Source organism: Juglans regia, chromosome 12 (assembly GCF_001411555.2).
Source record: "Juglans regia cultivar Chandler chromosome 12, Walnut 2.0, whole genome shotgun sequence".
NCBI classification, from domain to species: Eukaryota; Viridiplantae; Streptophyta; class Magnoliopsida; order Fagales; family Juglandaceae; genus Juglans; species Juglans regia.
In genome coordinates, this window is record NC_049912.1 from 29464089 (window position 1) to 29487276 (window position 23188).

Consider the following 23188-nt stretch of genomic DNA (forward strand, 5'->3'; position numbering starts at 1 on the left):
CAAATAGATCAATAATTCAAAAGGAGAAATGCTGGGCATCAGCCGGAAGCCGCAGCATACCCTTAAGAATTTTTTTTTTTTTTTTCAACTCAAAACGGTGTGTTGAGGATGTAGGCTGATATTTTTCATTTCTCATTCAAAAGCTGGCCTGCAAATTACAATCGCAGAAAAAGTTACATTGCGGCAAGCATCGGAAGTAATATGTCTTCTGCCCCTACCAAATCACGAAGGTATGCGATGCAGTATCTGGGTGACTGTTGTCCAATCCCTTAAAAGCACTTTCATTGGATTAGCTAAAAGCTAAATTCAATGAATATTTAGCTATTAAAGAGTAAAATATGCTCACATTAGATTAGTCAAATTCTATATATTTGAAATTTAACTACAATGACTTTCAAAAGTTTTTCCAAATTTAAAAGTTACTTTTCATACATCAAATATATATTTTATTAATTATTTATCTCTCCCTTTCTTTCTATCACATATTTGATCACAATTAATATATTAATTTGACTTAGTGATATATTAATTTAATAAGAATATGATTATTAATTAACATATAATAAGTAAAATAGTAAAATATGATAAAATTAAATAAATTAATAATTAAAAAATTAAATATTTTTGAAATTATTAGTTATTCATTACCATATAATGAATAAATGTATAATCTAATGTGAAGATTTAATGTGAATAATTAAAATTAAATTTATCTTATATTATTTTATTATTATATAATAAAAAAATAATTATTCTAATATGAAAATTTATGTGAATGAAATAGTTAAAAATTAAATTTTTTTTATATTTATCAAATATGTCCTTTAAATTTGGCTAATTTAAAAAGTGCTTTTAGTGGAGTACCGAGGTTTCCGAATTGGCAAAACACTTGGGCAGCGAGCAATAGTAACTGGCAACTGCAGTAAAATGCAAGCATAAATTTTGCGGCAACACCACCAGAAACAAAGAACGCTGAGATAATGGCAGTAACATTATATAATATCAATGCTGTTCACAGAACTGGGTGCTTGATCACCGGTAGCTGGGTTGCTCTCCTTGATCTGCTTTGTCTTCTGCTTATGGGTATTGTATTGCGAGACTTGTATTCATAAGCAGCTATAGGGATTTAGGTCTGTTCCTTTACTGCCGGTGATGCTTTTTATTTACATTCATAAGGTATCTAGTTTTTGTGTGTGCGCATGTGGTAATTGCAGCTAGCTCGATCTACATTGTTACTTGTTGCAGCTGCTACTGATTAGTTTTTGAGAAATGATATTTGCAGTCGTGAGTATGTAAGCGTTTTGTAATTATTTTAAAAAAAATGAATAAATATGAGACTCACATGAAAAAAAAAATTAATTTCTTAATAGTAAACTTTACTCTTTTTCAAAACGACTGTACGGCACTTGTACACTTTACGACTTTATGTAACATTACTCATATCAACTGGTGTCGATGGCACAAGCTTTCGTGTTGACTTTATTGTATCAATGTCGTTCAATTTCATCATGTCTTCTGTTTTTAATGAAATGGACATTGTAATTCAATGTTCGGTTTTAAAATTCGAAGGGAAATATGCTTAGTGAACTGATGATGTGCCCCGATGAAATGTACACCGATGAAATTATAGGGTTCACGTTAGACGGAAAAATTATTATTGATTAAAACAAATAGCTTCTAGTAGTCTTAGGAAAAAAAGAACAAAGAGGAACAAAAAATAAAAAAAAATTCTACAATCCATTGTTCTATTCGACTTTTCACAGACGCTATAGACAAGAGTTGTAGAATAGGGTTGTACCGGTAGACCGCATGGTATGACCCGGAAAAGTAGACCTCGTGGGCTCACTAACCAAGAACTATATTGTACTATTACAATTTCTAGAAGAATATCTGATCGCAGGGTGATCACATAAGCTGGACCCAGGTATAAGCTTGTATACACTACAAAATAATAAAAAATAAATGTATTTTCTCATAGAAAAAAAATAACAAGGACATGATCCCATATAAAATTGTTTTCGTGGAGGTTGTAATTAAAGTCATTTACCTAAAACCAAATGACATATTCGCCGATCGAGCACACGTCATGCTAGTTTGTACGTTTTGAACCTCTTGATTTATATCCTCCCATGGAAGAAGACCGTGTCATGCAGGAGTAGTTGAAAAACAGTGATCAAGTTCTAGAGACAACAAAAAAACAAAAAACAAAAAAAAAAACAAACTATAACACTATTGGATGGTTTCGGAAGATTTTCAGCTGTTTAAATTCTTGAGCTTGATCAAGTTTAAGGTTTAACGCGTAAACATTAGACATTTTCTATGCAGAAAGTCACGGTTTTGAATGAGAAATCAATGCAAAGCACTGGTTTGATCTTTGAATACCACCTGTACGATTGGCTAGAATCTCACCCTACGATGAAGTTCAAGTATTACTGTCTGTTCATAAAATCTTACTGATGCCACGATCGATTGAATAGGAACAGCAAAGATAAAATTCGAAGAATAATGTTAAATATAATTATGATTTGTGAAAATATCGTGTACTTTTTTTAAAAAATAATAAGATCTATTGTTAAAAATTTAATTTTTTTTTTATATAAATTCTATATTTGTTATTATTTAAAAAAAATGCTGGACACTTGCATATTGTGTCTTTAAATATTATAGTGGTGCTACTCACACCAAAAAATGAGTATCGAAGAGGGCAATTTAATTTTTTTTTATTTTTAAATCACTTATCACTTTAAAAATTTAAATATTTTTTACAAATTTATTAAAAATAATCCCTTAACTATTAAGTTATAAAAAATTTATACAAAAATTCGGTAAACAAATTTGATGAGAGTAGTGTTTTTGAACTACGTCTTGTCTTGTTAGTTACAAGTAATTTAGCGCATCAAATTGTATAACAATTACTCATATAATTTTTTTTATTAAAAAAAATAAAAAATTTGTTTTAGAAAATAAAAAAATTTTCTATTTTACAAAAATCATTTTTATTTTTAATTCATTTCGTTTTATTAAATAAATACCTTATATTTACATCGATATAAAGTTTGATATACAAACTCGCTTACCATTAGACTTTTCCTTAATTTCATATTCTTGAATAAGCTGGACAAAGATTGAATAAGCTGCACCAAAGGAAGGGCCAAGAAAAAGGTCTAACGCGGAGTGGCACGTGTCACATCCATGTCATCCAACTGTGGACCAATTGAACAGAAAGTGAGTGCCGTCAGAGTGGGGGGGACACCACATGATATGACAGGAGAAGCGACCTGATCAACTCAGCCGGCAGCCCCCATCCCCAAAATAAATGCCAAAAAATAAATGCTCGAATCTCGGAAAAGTAATCATCTAGAAGACTGTCTATCCTTGACGAAAAAGTTACTCGAGTTCTTGATATATATATATAAATAAAGAGCATTGCTACACAACTTCCACCACACTCCACACTTTTTTAAATTTTTAATATTTTTTTTAAATTTTTTTTTAGTTTATTATTTTTAAATTATTTTAAATTATTTATTTATTATTTATATAATAAATATTTAATAAAAGAAAAAAATAATAAAAATTAAAAATAATGTAGAGTATGAAGTGTTAGGAAGTTGTGAAGATTTTTTGATAAATAAATACAAGCGGTGGTAAACGTGCAAAGCACGTTTGTTATATCTATTAAATTGAAGAAAAAAAATAAAGTATAATTTTAAATATTAAAATAATTTAATGTATAAAAATAAAATTATTATTTATTTATGTTCATCATTTATTATAAAATTTAAATTATATTAAAAATTTAAATTAATTAGATAATTTTATTTCTTAAAAATATACAATAAAATTTTATTATTTATTTAACGATAAAAAATTAGTATTTTAATTATATATTTTATGTTAGTTTAAATCAATATTTAAACTTCTATCGTTATATTAAATTTGAAAATTAAAGATGAAGAGTTGTAATTTAAAACTTATAAATTAATATTTTTTCTCACCTTTCATTTCTCCCTCTCTCTCATTCTCCACGCACGATTGTGGTATTACGTCGTACATTAACATCCACACAGACGAATCCAAAAAGAAACAGAAAAACAAAACAAACGTGAAAAAAAAAAAAAAAAAACCTCTTTACTGTTCATTACTGCTGATGAACAGTAATAGGATAGCCTCTTTTAAGATATAGGCAGGTATATATATATATATATATATAAATTGAAGTTAATTTTAAGTGTATGATAGAATATTTATATTTTAATTATCTATTTTATGTTAGTTTAAATCAATATTTAAACTTCTACCGTTAGATAGATTAAATCTGAATATTAAAGATGATATATCACTTTTAGTATTACTCTATAAAAGTCTAAATAACTTAAATAAAAATCTAAAAAATACTTATCACACAAATTTGATCCAATAAATTCAATTATATATACTTGCTTTTACAAATTCTAATACAATCACTAAAAATTCAAGAATTATAAATAAGAATTATATAACAAACCGACTATAAAGCAAACATTTGACAGAAGTAATAATTTATTTTACTCTTTAGATGAATACAAAAAAAAAGTCTATTTAAAGAGAAAGAGATAATATAAACACTTGCGGAAAAAAAAAAGGGAAAAAAAAAACTACATTGTTCATTACTATTTATGAATAGTAACATCAACAGTAATAAACAGTACATATATAGCGGCTTTTAAGTATAGGCAGATATATATATATTTTTTTTATTTGGAGCTGGATGTTCGTTTTGACTAATTTTGGATGTAAAAATAATTATTAAATTTTTCTCAATTCAATATTATAATTTTTTTAAATTTTAATATAAATATAATAAATAATTTAATTTTTTAAAATTTTAAAATAATAATATTAAAAAATAATATTTTAACAATATTTTATTATTTCAATTCAACTCAATTTAACATCTAAACGCAATTAATAAAGAGTTTTCAAATGCACTTCAGATAATTTATGAAAAAAATTATTTACTTCAATGGTTCCCGAAGATTACTTACACTTAAAGAAATTTGAATCTTAAATTGGGAAGAGCAAACCCGAAAATTCGAGGCCTTTTACCACTTAACCAATCGTACGGTTGAATTTTTGATCAAATTTTAAAGTTTTATTTCAAATTTAGAGCTTTTAAATGAGAGATATATATATACTAATAAAAGGATATATTTTAGGTACGTATTTCTTTTCTGAAAAATTTATTTATAAATCAATATAAATTTACAGTTAATAAAATACTTATATATTATAATTTAATTTATAAGAAAATGAAAATTTTACTAATTAAATCACATGTACAGTGAAGTAAACACAAGATAGAATACTCGCGAATTTGTTTTCTCAGCCTTAGCGCCTGCTTTTCTAGAAGGCCAATCATAATTTAATGAAAAATGCTGTGGACAACCGGGCTGCGTCCTCGCCGCGGCCTCGCATCCGACGTGGCAAAAAAACAAAACGACACCGTTTTGTTTTTTGCCTTTCTCATTTCCAAAGGGTCCTCGTGAGTGAAGGGACGATTCAAAGATCCCTACTTTCTCATTTCGGTCTGCCTTCTCCAAGCTGCACATGAAACCTCTCTTCGTCTTCTCTTCGTCTTCTCATTTTGTTCTGTTCTTGGGGCTTTAACAACCCCCAATAATATCCGGCCACATCAACAATACTCCATGGCATATTATGGAACTTCTCACATTTGATAAAATTAACATAAGTGAAGCAGTCCTTGTCCAATTTGTAGTAAACTCTGGAAACCCATTCTGAAGAGGAAATTTCAATAAGCTGAAAACGATTTAAAAAAAAAAAAAAGTCAAATTTTAGTTTCCTCACCTTTCTAAGCAGCCAAACAGACACAAAAAAAATATCACATATGTTCTCAATATTTCAGCCCCTAACGACGAGTGTACGAAACAGCTAATGAGGACTTCTGGTTGTAGTGTGCTGGTGAGAGATTTACATCTCCCTGGATCTCTTGTGGGAATGAAGAAGACGTTGGTGTTCTACCGAGGAAGGAAGAGCTTCTGTCTTGTTCTTCTTCTCCTGTAAGTGTTTGCCCAAATGACCTATTGAGAGAAAAATCACTCTGTCGTCGATGACCTCCAAACTCATTTTCTTCTTCATGTTTAAGGAGGATAAAGATCCCAGTATTTTTAAAGGCATGTACCTGCAATTGCTAAAAGTTTTGGGAGAGATGGTCTTGGGCGAATTTTTAGAGTTTTGGAGAGGGTCTTGGGCAACTGGGCAAGGCCGCGAGGTTCTGGAAGGGGAGGGTCAAGTTCTGCTTTTTTTTTTTTTTTTAATTCATTAAAGCTGATCTGGCATGCGCGGGGACGCAACCCCGGTTGCCCCCAGAAGAACTGTAATTTAATAGTACTACTTTATTAGCACCAATTTTTCTTTTCCTCTAGAAGGCACAAGCCCCATCAACAGCCCCGAGGATCTCCTTATATATATACGGGTAATTCTGCAGGTCCCTCAATCACCAAACTTGAAGATACTAGACCAATAAGCGATTGGAGCATAAACTGTTCCTCCATTGCTCAGCCCTCTTCACTTTCGGTCACCCATTTACTTCTCCTGCCACTCTTTCAGTTCCTGCATCATGGCAGTTCAGGAACCTTACCAAGACCCAGTAAATCAAGAAAAAACCGACTTGCAAGATTCATATGAGGTTGAAGAAACACTCTCTCTATGTGATCTTCCCATCTACGGCGACGCATCCAACTGGGATGATTACTCAAAAGAAGATCAAAGCTTGTCCGACGACAATGACTTTTTCGAGTTCTTAAGCGAGGAGTTCACCGCCTCTACTTGTGCAACCACAGTGAACAAGAACATCATCTTCTGCGGTAAACTCATCCCCTGCAAAGACCTACCCGAACCCGAAAAAACACAGAACCAAGAAAGCACCCCCAACACAAAGCGCGCGAAGACGGGCTTTCTTCGATGGAAATCACTCTCTTTCAACAAAATAAGGAGCTCCTCAAAATACAGCTCGAAGCTGCCAGAAGATAAAGATTCGAAAACTTTGGCATTACCTTCACCAAAAGGTTATGCTTACGGTACTAGTAATTGTGATTTTTCAGTAGGGAAGGTGTCGATGCTGGCATCTTCGTCGAAGTCCCGGTGGTTTTTGTTTATGTTTGGGATGACGAGGTTTCCAACGGAGATGGAGCTGAGGGATATGAAGATGAGACAGAGTCGGATGAGGAGCCAATCATCGATGTTCCGTTCGGTTCAATGCGATGAAATGAACAATGGCAACGAGGATCGGAGCAGAGGGAAGGGGCTGTGGAGGCTGCTAAGGGTTTTGGGACTGGCGTCGCGCAGGAAGAGTCAGCATTCAAACGCTGTCGTAAAGGCTTCCTTTGGTTGCATTCCGCATCTGTGAAAGGGGTTCGTCCTCGTACGTGTGCCAGAACAAGCCAGGATGTTTTTCCTATTTTGAATAGCCAAGTCCGAACAAGCCAGGATTGACTTGGTTGTTCTTGTCTAGCTACGGTTGATGGCCCGAGCCCTGAGGCGGCGGACACACCCATGTGATTCTGTGAAGGTCACTGGTCATGGCATCAAAGGGTCCACTTTTGACTAGGCTAGGCTACCCATGTGTTCTACTTTTGTGCGGAATCAAATATTTTTTTAATGCCTCATCTTTGCCTTCGCATTTTTTAAAAATAATTAATGTGACAGACGTTGATACTTGATATATCAGCCTCAACCACTTAATAATATTATACAAATGTTATTTTAAGATTTTGTTTAAATAGTAAGATAATTTTAAATATTTTGTAAATAATAATAAATAAATAATAATAATAATAATAAAATATTCCGAACTCTACCCTCCAAACTAACCTTAAATATAAACATTGACACGGTAACAAATTTTTTACGACCCCGAGTCTCGGGTATGTATGCAGTAGGATCAAAAAGTAGTTTTAAATGACTTTGAGCAATTTCATTTTCAAACTTCTATTTTTTTTCCATTATTTGATAGGTTTGGCCAGTGAAATAAGATGTAGAATTCTCATTTCATTATTATATTTTTTAAAAATTTTTATACAAAATATAATAAATAATTTTAATTTTTTTAAAATATTAATTTAACATTTTTAAATATTAAAATAATAATAATATTAAAAAATAATATTTTAAACTTTCATCTAAAACTATTAACATCTATATTTTTTTTTTGGCAAGTGAGATAAGATACAAAATTCTTGTCTCATTATTATAATTTTTTTAAATTTTTACACAAAATATAATAAATAATTTCAGTTTTTTTCAAATATTAATTTAATTTTTTTAAATCTTAAAATAATAATAATATTAAAAAATAATATTTTAAATTTTAATATAAAACCATTAACATGTGCATTTTTTTTTTTTAATGTTAGACCGAAGTTTTTATGAAAAAATATTATATTACACTATTTCCATCTAATTCTGGGTAGTCCACTTTTATCGAAAACAAAATTCCATATAGGTAATTTGGAAACCGAGTAGTGTGACATGAGTCATAACTTTTGCTCCAAGTTTTGCAAGGCCATCCGCCAATCTGTTTCTCTCAATGTGCTGAAGTTCAAAATTTAGAATCCTACCAGGCTACCATAACAAAGAATGTCTTCCCAAATCTCCTCGTATCGACATGGAGGATATTACTTACTGTTAAATCAGGTAATCATTAAAAGTGCATTCAATTCAATTATGACTACTCAACTAGATTTCGGTTCGGGAACCTGAATATACCTGAACCGGAACTTGGGTTTCAAATCCGGACCAGGTTAATCCGAGTCAGACTCGGGTCAAAATCCGAATGAATCATTTTTTTTAATTATAATTATTATTTAATACATAAAGCCTACATTCATAAGCAGCACATTGTTATTCAATATTTATATTACATACTTAGATACGAAATTACATACCTTAAAACTTCAATTGAATTATAAGCATCAATAACAGTGGATGCAGCTTTAGAAGCAGCCAAAACTGCAGCTTCTTAATCACTCGTGCTTTTAAATTCCTTAACATATAGAGTAACAACTAACAAAGCATTAAGAAGTATAAGACTTCATAAGACCTCATTACTCTATATAATATATGCCAAATAAAAGAAATAGAGAGTATGCTGCATACCTAAAAATTGCACTTTTGACAACTTCAATAGCAACATCACCCGTTGCTTTGATAGCTTCTTCAGGTGCATTGGCTGCTCTTACTTTAGCTTTGGCAATTATAACTACTTTCTTTACCATGTCAGAGATATCATTACTTCAAACTCTACATTCTACTTCCAACTCTACATTCCTAGAAGTAGTCATCATTATCATCTTTTTCGACAACTAAAACATTAGATGTGATCCTGCCAAGAGTATTTCTAGCATCTGGCAATTTTTTCACATCTAAATGTTTTGAAAAACTCCTATCTTTTGTACTTCACCCTTATCCCAAACGACTACTAGATCCTGGTGAGGTTAACACTTGTTCAGTCTCTAGATCGTCTTCATTAATCCTTCCCTTGCATATGGATTTTGCTGATCCACGATTCACTTTGCGCCTTGAGGAATCATCTCTGCCATTGTCATCAAATTGAAAAGAAAAAGAAAAATCCAGATTCTGAGTTTAAAACCCGGTATCCAGATTTTTCTATGCTGGTATCGGTCCGGAACTCGGTTGTCCAGATGTTCAGCTTTAGCAAACAACAATCTTCCGGATAATGTTTAACATTAGGAGTGAACAAAAAGACCGAATACCCTACCCAACCCGACCGAATTACCCGACCTGACCGGACCCGAATTACCCGACCCGGTTGTGGTTTAAAGTGGAAACGGAATACCCGTTATCCGATTCGTTTTTAAACGGGTAATACCCGTTTACCCGATTTCATCTAAAATCTTACGGAATACCTTTCCGCTTGAGTCTCAGCTCTCTCCATCGCAACTCTCCCTCGCAGCCGCTCTCCTCCATCAGCAGCTCTCTCCATCGCAGCTGACTCGCAGATCTCACTCTCTCCATCGCAACTCGAGTGGAAAGGTTAGTGGGTTAAACCCATTCTCATCTTTGTTCTATTATGCTCGTTGGTAAAATTTGGTATCTGGTTTAGGGTTGAAATCGTGTGGGTTGAAATCGTGCCATGTATTAGGGATTTTTGAATTTCTGTGTTGGCCGATTGTTGTGCGGTAGTTTCTAGACTGATTTCTCAATTTTTTCCTCTCATGATTGTTCTAGTTGGTGGTAACCGAATAGAGGAAGGATAATATTTTTATGTTGTGCTCTGTTTTACTCCCAGCCGTGTGCTTTGTAAGGCATTTTTGATGTATCCCTTCCTTGTGTTTTCTTGAGTTTAAATTATGTTCTTAGTTATGTTTAAGCCTTTGTTTTATGTGTTAAATTAATAGAGATGAGAATGGGTATTTTTAATATTTTCCCTAAGTTAATAGTCTTACTAAGCAACCAAGTATTTTATTAAAACTAGTGATTTTTATGTTGTAATTTTCTAGTTTATAAGGGATTCACCCTTGCTGTTTTTTGCTATGTTTAAACAAAAAAAAAATGATGTTTCTTGCTAGTTTTCTTCAATACTAGTGTCCTTAGTCTATGTAGTTGGGATTGTGATTGAATGGAGGGATGCTTAAAGGCATGAATGCACTAAAGCTACTAGCTGTCTATGGAGGTGCAGAAAATTCTGCTATGCACTCTGTTTTGAGGCTTAAAACAGTTCACTTCATTCCCATTATTCCCTTGCATCCTTTCCTCAACCAAAGTTAATTGTTTGTATGAAACACCATTGCAAACAAGTGACAAAGAGTATCATGGTATTAATTTCGTGGATGATCAAGAGTCTACACTTGCATGGCTTCTAATTTTAAGCTTGCCAAATAGATGGGTGTTGCTGCTGTGGTGCACTTGCATGTCTTCCCAGCAATACTATGAAAGCATTTCTATGGAATTAACCCTATCTATCATACATATTAAAGGAGTTATGCAATGATATGTTACCATTTGATTTTAACTTACTTTTCCATGTTACTAAATTATAAGGTCTTCGGAAATTTCATTTGTACAGTATTATTTTATGTGCCTTTCAAGTTACCGTTTCAAACAAATTGTTCATGTATTGTGATTGACTTTGAGATAGTTTTGAGTACATTCTTAATGACAGCTTGATGTATAATCCCTGGGTCACTGCAATGCTGGAATGGGGTTAATATTGAGCAACCTTTACTCCCGAGTTTCTCCACCAGTTTAGTCAAATTCTCCTATCATCCTCCTTTTGGTTTGCCTGTTAACATCCTTTAGTAAAGAATTTACAGGCTTAGACAGATTGTATTTTAAGATTAAATTAGAATACAATGTGAGTTGTAACTTACAACTTGTAAGCATGGCATGAGCTAGCAAGCTAGTGATGTATACCATGCATATATCTGCCAATGATTCTGATATCTGCCAAATAGGTATTTTTTAGACTTCTTCACCATAGCACATCCAGGTTCCTCCACGACCTGCAGCAAAAACAAAATTTGATGTACCATAAAAATTAACTTACATCACAATAACTCTATACTGGGTTAATAAAAATATGAACCATTTTAATCAAAAATAATGATTTCATGGATTACACAGTGGAGGAGTTACAGGATTGTAGGATCAAATCACCTCAGAGTCACCAAAAGAGTCTACATGTTGAATCTTACTTCCTGAATTTGATGTACCACCTGATATAAACAAATAAAACAAAATTAGGAACTTCTTTACATTCATTGATGACTTCCAATACATCAAATACAAGTTCATAAGCCCAGGCCGAAAGAAGGGAAGGCCTGGCCCATGAGCAGTGACTCGGCCTCTTTTGAAGCCCTAGTTGAATTCAGTACAAAAAAAGCTGGCACCTGCATCACAGATGATGTTGACTAATGGATGAATCTATTAATAGTTTAGTTTAAATTTAACAATTTTCTTTTTATTCAAAACACATACAACTTAAGTCTCTCTTTGCATCCTTTTAAGGGAATATGTTTTATTTAATTTGTAGGTATCTTACTCTATTTTTTTTTTTAATTTATAGGGAATATGCCTTCATCTGGGTCTGAATCAATGCCCAATCTGATTCATTTGGATAGTACTTAGCCTCCAACTTTGGATAGCTCTCTCCCAACAACTAGTCCTCAAGCTCGCCCTCCTATTACAAGAAAACGGGGAAGATCAGATGTATGGCAACACTTTACGAGGATTGAGAATGTCGAGGATCCCGATGAGCCCAAAGCCACGTGCGATTATTGTGGTAAGGTTTTGTTATGTCATCCTAAAAAACAAGGTACTTCATCTTTGAAGTACCATCATCAGACATGTAAAGTCTTTAATGCTAGTGGAGTTGGAAGGGATAACCCCTAATAAAAAATGACCGGGACTAGGAAGACGGGGGTGGATGGTACAACTAGCAGTCCTAGTGTTGGACTTGCTAAGTACAATGAACAGAAAATACGATCGACGGTAGCTAAAATGATAATCATGGATGATCTACCGTTTAGATTTGTAGAAAAACAAGGTTTTAAAGACTTTATGGCCATAGTTGAGCCTAGATTTCCAATCCCCTCTTGCATTACTATTATGCGAGATTGTATGAAGATGTACATGTTAGAAAAAGATAAGTTGAAGAACATGTTCATGGCATTTGATTATAAGATTTGCATCACTACTGACATGTGGACATCAATTCAAAATCTTAACTATATGTGCATAACAGCCCATTTTATTGATGATGATTGGATCTTGCATAAGAGAATTATAGATTTTAAGAAAGTTCCTGATCACAAAGGAATAACAATAGGAAAAGAGATTGAGTCATCTGTACTTGGATGGGGCATAAAGAAGATATTTACAATCACAGTCGACAATGCATCCTCTAATACTATGGCCATTGATTATTTGAGGAAAATTGCCAAACTTAGGGATTGTATGGTATTAGAGAATGAACTTATACATATAAGATGTTGTGCACATATTTTGAATCTCATTGTTCAAGATGGATTGAAAGAAGTTGATAAATCAATTGTCAAGATTCGAAATGCAATAAAATATGTTAAATCTTCCCCTGCAAGACTTAATAAGTTCAAGTCATGCGTAGAGAAGCAAAATATTTTGGGTGGTGGGCTTCTTTGTCTTGATGTTCCAACTAGGTGGAACTCAACATATCTAATGTTGAGTGCGGCTCTCAAATATTATGCGGCGTTTGAGGTGATGCAAGATGAAGACAATGAGTTTGGCCCATATTTACATGAGGTTGGACAAGGAATACCAACTTTACATGATTGGGAAACCATTAAGGTTTTTGTAAAATTTTTGAAGCTTTTTTATGATACGACTTTGCGGGTTTCAGGCTCAATTTATGCAACTTCAAATTTGTTCATTAGAGAAGTATTTACAGTCTATAATTATTTGAACAAATTTTCTATGAGTGAGAGTAATATGCTGAAAACCATGTCGGAGAAGATGTTGTTGAAATATGACAAGTATTGGGGGGATTTTGAGAAATTGAACAAAATGTTGTTTATTACATCTATGCTTGATCCGTGCTTCAAATTAGAAGTTTTGGAATTTTGTTTTAGAAATTTTCTTGGGAATGAGCGAGCGTCTGAACTTGTTGATTGGTTAAGGAGGATCATTGAGCAGATGTATAAGCAATATTCAAAATCTAGTGTAGGTTCAAGTAGGAGCCAATCAAGTGTTGGTGAGACCCAAAGTAATACTTCTTATGATAATGTGGATGATATATTAAGTATGTTTGAACAATATCAAGCATCAAAGGGTGTGGTAGAGTCTAAATCAGAATTGGATAAGTATTTCATGGAAAGTGTTGGAGGATCGACACCCGACTTTGATATTCTACTATGGTGGAAGGTGAACTCAATCAGATATCCGATCCTTGCCAATATGGCTCGAGATGTGTTAGCTATTCTCATATCTACTGTTGCTTCTGAGTCGGCATTTAGCGTTGGAGGTCGTGTCTTAGATTCATTTCGTAGCTCATTGGCCCCAACAACAGTTGAATCTCTTATTTGCACACAAAACTGGTTAATGGCTCCCTCCATTAATTATGACTCCCAAGATGTAATGGAAGATGCTGAAAGCTACAAGTTAGAAACCGGTAAGATTCACATTTGAACTTTATTTTCATATAGTCTTTTCAATTAATTATATGTTTAACATAATTTTTTTTCATGTAGAGATAACTTTGAAGAATATTTTAAATGAGATCGATTGAAGATTACTTGAAGTACTTTTGGACCAAAACTAGCTAATCCAAGAGTAAGACCATTTTTTCTTTTTCTTTTGTTTTGTTTTTTTTTTGTGGGCATGTTCTTCAATCTTCACTTTCTTTCTTAGCAATAGAGGATGTCCAATTTTAGTATCATTATCCAATTTTTTGTGGGCATGCAGATTAGCTAGTTTTGAAGACAGGAGGAAGATTCATGAACACGCATGGATAGGATTCATGTGGACATCAATTTTTTGTGGGCATGCAGATTACTTGAAGTATTTTTTTGTGGGTCCGGTTTAATTGATATGTATGCCAAGTGTGTTTGTGTTGGAAGTGCTCGCTAAGTGTTTGATAGGATTAAAGTAAGAAATGCTGTTATGGAACTTTATGGATCAATACCCATATTTTTTAGTTTTTTTTTTTTTTATGTGGATATTTACAAACATATTTTTTGTAAATTCTTGGAGTTAGAAGATTAAGAGACTAACATATATCTATTTTTCAGAAAAAAAAAAAAAAATCGGGTAATCGGGTATTCCGAAAATAGTGTACTGGTCGGCCAATCGGGTATCGGGTAATCGGGTAACGGAATAGTCTTGGGTTCGGGTCGGGTCGGAACAGTAAATTTCGGGTCAGGTCGGGTGGGATGAACAGTCCAATTAACATAGTCTTGACCACACCTTCATGTTTTGCCAGATTTCGAGCAAGCCATAATTCCCAGATAATCAGGCAAGGAACATGCTGAGCAAATCAGATGAATTTGGTTAGAACCATGAAACAAAGACCAACGTCATGTTTGCATCTAGTTATCCCTCGTTTCAAGACATTAACATTTGCATCTACCATGTCATCTCTGGATGCCTTGTATGTATATTCTTTTTTCACTCTGCACTAGGATAGATGCTGCAGCAAGTATTAGGGGCCCATTTGATAGATTTGAAATCTGAAATAGTTTTTGGGCCTTAGTCAGTCACTCTTATTAATAGTTTTTTCTATTTTTTATTTTTCTAAAAATTGTAATAAAGTAAATTATTTATGTTTATTTTGTTCCCCTTACTGATAATTTCATTTTAATATCCGAAAGTGACTGTTAGGCAGGAATAGCGAATGGGACCCTCAAATTTCTCAGAATGGGCATTATTGCTGGTTGAAGGTCCAAACATTACCATCAAGACCCAAGGCATCGAGGGCGAGCAAAATGGAGCCTAAATGTGCATAGCACGACTATGGGACAGTATTCAAATATGATATAATAAATGAGTAATGCTAGGTACAGTCTATATTTAGGGACTGCATGTGTAGGCCTAGTCTATTTTAACTTTAAAATTTTTAAAATTACAAAATTATCATTCCTAAAATAATGTTTTCTCTCATTTAATAATGTGCCTGCACATGCAGTCCCCACTTGAGGACTGTAAATAGAATTTCTCATAATAAATAGGGATTGGAGATTAAATTGAGCAGCCTAAGCCCGTCGTGGCCTGACTAGCAGACATGTATGTGTGTAATAAGAGTAATTCTACATATAAACGTGAAGAACGTAAACGTCATGTAATCATTTTGAAAAAGAATGAAGTTCACTTTAAAAAATTAATTTTTTTTATGTGAATTTCATATTTTATTTATTTTTTTAAAGCGATTACGCGACGGTTGCATAATCTACAATTACAAATATATTTTATCGTGTAATAAATATCTGATAAGATTTTAATATATTTTATCGAATATTTAGCACATTATTGCTTAAGAAAATGAGTGTCGTTGGAACACTGTATTTTATGTAAATTTACGTTTGGTTATCAAATTCACCTCAATATATCTCAATTCATCATTATAATTTTTTCAAATCTCAATATAAAATATAATAAATAATTTAACTTTTTAAATTATAAAATAATAATAATATTAAAAAATAATATTTTATCATCCCAATTTAACTCAACTCAATATCCAAACGTTACGTAACTTTGTGAGTGTGGAGTAGAGTTGAAAGTTGTTGAGATACAAAATTTGTTGCGATGCATTTTGTATTAAAGTTTGTGAAAGTAGTATTATTTTTTTTATATAGAAAAATGACCGGATTATAAAATTGGAGAGATGTAATTTTGTTTTTCAGAATTAAAAAGATGTTAATTTAAAATAATTTCTTAAAAAAGAAAATGCGAATCCTAAACATGAATTCAATTATCACGACTGCTGACTTTCTTGATAGAAAATGGATAAATATATAAAATATACAAAATATTTTTATTTTATTTATTATTTATGTTATTATTGTTAAACTAAATTAATTAATTTATCCATCATCTATATAATATAAATTTAGTTAAATAAAAATATAAAAAAATATTTGTAATATATAAAAAAGAAAATAATAGAGCCATCGTTGGTGGCTCCCACTGGGAGTCACTGCTGGCTCTACCATTTGTTTTTTGAATAAATCTTCTCAACCTCCTAACACTCCACACTCCATATTATTTTTAACTTTTATTATTTTTTTTCTTTTATTAAATATTTATTATATGAATAATAAATAGAAAATTTAAAATAATTTTTAAAAAATAAACTCAAAAAAAAATTTTAAAAAAATTTTAAAAATTTTAAAAATTAAAAAAAGGTGGAGTGTGGAGTGTAGTGGAGGTTGTGTAGCAAAACCCTTGTTTTTTTATGTATTTTTTTTGCAATTATTTTTATATAGATTTTTTTAATAATTTTAAATATTTTTAGAAAATTATAATATTATTAAAAAATATTTTCTTAATTATGAAGTAAAAAAATTATTTTTTAATTTTATTTAGTAATTAAGAAAGTATTTTTTAATAATTTTTTTTTACTTTATGATTAAGGAAGTATTTTTTTATAATATTATAAATTTATTTAATTTTTTTTAAAATATTTAAAAATATTAAAATTTTTTTTATAAAAAATAACTATAAAAAAAACATATAAAAAAACATATGGCTTCGTTTGGTTGTCAAACTCCTCTCAACTCATCTCAACTCATCATTACAACTTTTTCAAATTCCAACACAAAATATAATAAATAATTCAACTTTTTCAAATCTTAAAATAATAATAATATTAAAAAATAATATTTTAATAATATTTTATCATCTCAACTCAACTCACTTCAACATCCAAACACAACTTTAATCCTCGTATAAAAATGATGAATACAATTTTTTCACATAAAATAGTCTCGGACTCAGCTTTCAAAACGGTCACGTGAGGGCCAGTACAATTTTTTTTCTTTTCTGCTTTTTACTTTTTCTGGACATTTTCCCAGCTCTCTTTTTGGTAATTGGTCTGAGGCACTGAGCAAAGGAGGTAACATGTGATGTAAATAAAGCTCCCACCAAACACACGCCTTTCGAAAATATTATTAATGATAAATGATTTGTAAGAGTTCACAAATTTTACACAATTTTTTTTTTAAAATAGACTTTATCTTAAAAAAGGTAATTTTTTTTTAATGTTATCCAATTTTTTTTTATAAAAGATCTATCAATAATTTATTTATTTAAGACTTTATACTTTATACTTAACATTACTCACTAATAATAATATATCTCAATTTCTTCTATTTCTTAAGATCCTACGAATCTTGGTGTTTAATCGAATTGTATTTTGTGTCATCGATAATTTTGTTATTTAAATGATATAGACGATGTATTATATATATTATCGATTTATGAATATAATAATTAAAAAAAAAACCACCTTTGTCATTATGTTTCATCATTGGTCCAGCTGAGCCCACCTTTGCCAGGATGTTCCATGCTATGCCTTATCCCATACTTGTGGTCTGTGTCTGTGAGTGAGATCGTCACTCTAATTCCGAGCATAGCAGTATCGATCAGTCTTTGCGCAAACACACGGTTTTATATAAATAGACTCGTCAAAGGTATTTACGTAGCCGAAACATGAAACTCCCTCCTGTTGGATGCGTAATTGAAACGGGAACATCACTATCTTTGAATAACTACTCCTTGACCTTGTAAACTTTGTTATTGGAGGAAGTAAACCAAAAGAAACAAAAGCAAAGACAGCAAAAGGCCGTTTTGTCGTTGCAGTTGAAGTTGCTGTAGTTGCCGTTGTTAAAAATCTTAAAAATAGAAATCACAACCTTCGCCAACCTCTCCCAAGCTGTTGTTACTGTTCCAATATCCCACAATTGAAGGTTTCTTCGGGAAGATCATTTGGTCCCCTCTTTCCATTCTCTCTCTCTCTCTCTCTCTCTCGTACTTTGTTCACAGAAGACTCGTGTTCATCATCAAGTCCTCTGGATATTTTCGCGAAGAAAGAGAGAGAGAGACAAAGAGAGTTTCTTAATCTTCAGAGATCTGGGAGTTCCATGCAGAGGTACTAGAATGTTTTGTGTTGATTCGTTTTTGTTAACGTTATTTGTCCATCTTGTCCATATTTATGTGGGTTCTGCGTGTGTGTCTCTCTCTTTAAGTGGGCGAGTCCGAAGAATTATCTAAATAAATTGGAAACTTTGATATGAATTGGTTGTTTTCTGCGAAAATCTTGCTACTCCGACATTTGGGTCTTGCGCCATTTGTTGGATTGGATGTATCTTAGACTCTTAATTCTAATTAGTCCTTTGTTTTTCTCTCTTTCACATCAATGGTTTTTTAATAGGGTTGATTGGTCGTGTGTGTTATAATAGATCTGTATCCGAAGTTTTAAAGGCTATATATCTATGAGTCGTGGCTGTTTCCCTGTACAAGTTGATGCATAAACTTTTTTCTTTTCTTTTCATTTACATGTCTCACATTGGTTCATGTGATTGTAGTAGTAGTAGGCATTGGAAATTATGTTAATTTGCACTCATGAGGGGCTGAAACTATGCTTTCATTTGATTTTCCAGAGGTGAATAAGTAGAGAATGGAGAAGAAAGGGGTCTGGTTTTCCGCACTGAAGAAAGCTTTCTGTTTTAAATTTAAACTCGAGGAAAAGGAAGAGAAGGTTTGGTCCCTTTTTTATGGTTTTTAATTTTTATCCATTCTTATTATCTGAGTCCGCATGCAGAACAAACATCATGGTTTTGATTTCTGCAATTAGATTTTGTTCCAATTATCTCAGCAAATATTATATTATAATTAAAACTATCTTATATCTTTTTAGCAGAAAACCCGCAAACCAAGGAAAGGTTGTTTTGGGAAGCTCACTAAACGGGCTCCAGTTTCTTCATCCAAAGAAATTGCTTTGGCTATTTCTTCCCCTCCCCCTGCTCCTGCTATTCCTGATCCTCTCCCTTCGGCTTCCATTGAAGAAGATGTGAAGTTGACCGAAACCGAGAATGAACAGAACAAGCATGCTTTTTCGGTGGCAATCGCCTCCGCTGTGGCTGCAGAAGCGGCTGCTGCAGCTGTTCAGGCTGCTGCAGAGGTTGTTCGGCTCTCTACTTTTACATGTTCTTCTGGAAAATCGGAAGAGGAAATTGCAGCTGTCATGATTCAGACTGCATTCCGTGGATACTTGGTACGGGTTCTTCTTAGATAAACCACAATGATTTGTATAGATCTTTTCCCATTTTATTGACGATGCTTAAATTAAGATTATCTATTAGCTTTAGCAAATGTGGAGCGATTAAGTGCACTTATTTGCGTGATTTCTGATTGTTTAAGTTGTTTGTGTTCTGCCATTGTTGGAAGCAATGGCTTGGTTGAGAATCGATTTCCTTTTATGGGAAAAGCTGTACAGCTTGTGGCATTGGCTGCCAGCATTTTTGTCAACTTGTACTACAAATTTCAAGATTGCATTCCATATTCTCTTCCAGTGTTTGCAGCATTTAGAGCAAAAAGGGGGCATTCTTTTCTATTAAAGGAGCCAATATCTAGTGATTTGCGACTAATTGCAACCATGTGTTCTCTAAAATCATGCAATTATTATAAATCTGCTGTATATAACATGTAATGGTTTTTCCTAATGGGTCTCTTAGGCAAGGAGGGCATTGCGGGCTTTAAGGGGATTGGTGAGATTGAAATCATTTATAAAAGGACAATCTGTCAACCGCCAAGCGGCCACCACATTAGAATACATGCAGACTCTAGCTCGTGTGCAGTCTCAGATTCGTGCAAGGAGAAATCAAATGTTGGAGGAGAACCAGGCTCTCCAGCGGCAGCTCCAACAGAAACGTGATAAAGAGCTTCAGAAGTTAAGAAATTCTGTAAGTGTTTTCCCTATTTAAGTCACTATAGAGCGGAATCGAGGTCTTACTGAATGCATAACTCAACTGTTCTTTGGCCACATAAACTTTCCCTCATGCCATTTTTATTGTTCCATTATTTTACTTGTGAATATTAAGCGAGTACGTGTTTTCTTTTCTGCTTTGGCTTGAAGCTGAATCGATTAAATTGTTTGTGATTTTGCTCAAAGTTGAGAGTACGATTATGCCTTCCTACATATTAAATTGCATGGGTTCTTTTCCCCTTCCCCCACAAGAAAATTAATGCTACATATAGATTGCGCAATCGCTTTGAAAAATATAGGATCTATTATTAAAAAATTAATTTTTTTTTTCCATGTGGGCCCTGTATTTCACTTTTTTCAAGGAGATTGCGCGATGTTTGCTTATTCCACGACTACAAATATCATTTCTTAAAGAGAATAAGGCACACGACTTGTGTTACAACCAGAAATATAATAACAATTAACAAGTGCAAATGTTACAGACTGCTAAATGACAAGCCTTTTTCATTATTATTATTTGGCCAGTCTGTGTTCTTTTGGTCTCAGACTCCCAGCTGTTTGATAAGAAATTTCCAATCCTTGGCTGTTGTTGTTGCCTGTTGGTCCCCCCCTCTCCTCCTTCTCAGCAAGATGTTTTGGATAGTGGGAATGTTTCTTCAGGCAGTATCTGGTATACATTTTATCAAAAAAACTCAATATGGTGGAACAATGTTGTTGAGGCTTTTCTTTTGATTTATATTTAAAAGGAACTTCTCAATTGTGATTTTATACTGTACTGCTTGAAGCCTTGAAGTGTTAACACTTCTGCAACAGATGTCAGGAGACTGGGATGATAGCACACAATCTAAGGAGCAAGTTGAAGCAAAACTACAGATCAGGCAAGAAGCTACTATGCGAAGAGAAAGGGCATTGGCTTATGCATTCTCCCATCAGGTAGAGACTCTTCCCCTTTTATCCTACGAAAACTTTAAAAATCTAATCTGAACTTTGATGACCAGTAAGGGTCAAGTGTGTTTTGGATTCCATTACCAGAGTGGATATGTATCAATTTATTCTTCTTGGTATCTGCTTTTGTTGTTTGCTTAAAAAGAAAAAGGGTTCTATTAGGATCTCCTTCAGTTCATCTTATTTCTATTACTCAGTTTTACACAAGTAACTTATCTCTTACGTACGGTGAATTAACTTGAGTGATTTTCTTTCATGGGAGATTTGAATGCTTCTACAAACTCTGATGGTCAGGGAACTTTTCTGAGTCTTGAACCCAACATCAGCATGAGGGTGATGTTGATTTTGTATTAACTTCCTGAACGATCAGAACCACCATTGTCCGTGAACTCTCAAGTGTTCTGGTGATATTGATATTTTTGGGCCTTCTATTAAATAGAATTTCTCACTCATCCATGGCCATGGTGATCCGATTTTATCTTGAGTATATTTTAAGAGTGAAACTTGTCTGAACAATTGTCTCAAGTGCTTGTATCTATCTGATCCATGGCCATACTTGCTTAACAATTGTCTCAAGTGCTTGTATCTATCTGATCAATGGCCATACTTGCTGAAGTCTTACACTAGGCCTATGTTCTTTTACACGTGCATACGAAAAATATTATGGAATCTAATGCAAATTCAGACATGGAATCTAAACTGCATGTTAATTTTTCCAACAGCGAATGTGGAAGATTTCTTCGAAATCCGCAAATTCAACATTTATGGATTCGAACAATCCTCATTGGGGTTGGAGTTGGTTAGAGCGATGGATGGCAGCCCGTCCATGGGAGAACCAAAGTGTGATGGATCACAGTGACCGTGTATCTGTAAAAAGCACTGCAAGCCGTGCCATTTCTGTTGGAGAAATCACCAAAGCTTATTCTCGTCGTGATCTTAACCAGCATAATAAGCCCTCTGTTATTGGAAAAAAACCAAGCCGACCTCCTAGCCGCCAATCCCCTTCAACTCCCCCTTCAAAGGCACCACCTTCATCATCAGTAACCGGGAGACGAAAGACACATAGTCCCAAGGGGAGTGGCTGGAGTGGGGATGATGACTTGAGGAGTATGCTCAGTGTCCAATCAGATCGTTGCCGCCGGCATAGCATCGGAGGTTCATCAGTGAGGGATGACGAGAGTCTTGCTAGCTCACCTACAATTCCAAGTTACATGGCACCAACACAATCGGCAAAGGCCAGGTCCCGCCTGCCAAGTCCATTAGGACCAGCCAAAAAGGGTACACCGGAGAAGGGATCGGCCGGTTCTGTGAAGAAACGTCTCTCATTCTCTGCCTCCCCTGTTGGACTGAGAAGGCATTCCAGCCCTACTAAGGTGGACTTTACCTCCAACAAGGACATTGGAGCGGATACAGGGAATTATATCGATACTGCTGGGACCAGGTAATGGGGGGAGACAAAACAAATTGTGGGTTTAGGCCGAGTGTACATGAAAAGATTGGGCATAACATGGGTTGCGAGTTTGATCTTCATTTTCATCTTGTTCTTTTCCAGAGTCTGCTTCTGTTAGAGAGATGCCATGGAAGAGGAAGATACAATCTCTATGGCAATGATTCCTGATATGCATAGATGTAATGTTGTGGGGATTTATTTTCTTTAATCATTTTGTTTTTGTCTCATTTTATAAAGTGGGGTTCTTGAGATTGTGACAAAAACCTGGTGTAACACGTTCATTTAATGCTTTGCGGTTTCCTCTCTCTTTCTTTAAA

General features: G+C 33.4%; 2 protein-coding genes and 1 long non-coding RNA gene across 4 annotated transcripts; all 3 read left to right on the top strand.

Moving 5' to 3' along the window:
* Positions 1-6619: 6619 nt before the first annotated feature.
* On the top strand, positions 6620-7408 carry LOC109002971. The gene has a single exon (XM_018980907.1). It carries the CDS (start codon positions 6620-6622, stop codon positions 7406-7408), a length of 789 nt encoding a protein of 262 aa, XP_018836452.1.
* Positions 7409-13909: 6501 nt separating this feature from the next.
* Positions 13910-14539, top strand: LOC118344068. Its single transcript, XR_004797834.1, has 3 exons — positions 13910-14164; positions 14244-14325; positions 14458-14539. It is a non-coding gene; the product is annotated as an uncharacterized LOC118344068 (long non-coding RNA).
* A 3707-nt stretch (positions 14540-18246) lies between these two features.
* Positions 18247-23188, top strand: LOC109002983 (protein IQ-DOMAIN 1-like). Of its 2 annotated transcripts, none has more exons than XM_018980919.2 (6): positions 18247-18640; positions 19152-19249; positions 19409-19765; positions 20226-20453; positions 21290-21409; positions 22144-23188. In XM_018980919.2, exons 2-6 carry the CDS (start codon positions 19169-19171, stop codon positions 22864-22866), a joined length of 1509 nt encoding a protein of 502 aa, XP_018836464.1. In that variant the 5' UTR covers positions 18247-18640; positions 19152-19168; the 3' UTR covers positions 22867-23188. The 2 variants fall into 2 exon arrangements, with proteins under 2 accessions (XP_018836464.1, XP_018836465.1); XM_018980920.2 differs by having other exon boundaries at positions 19412-19765.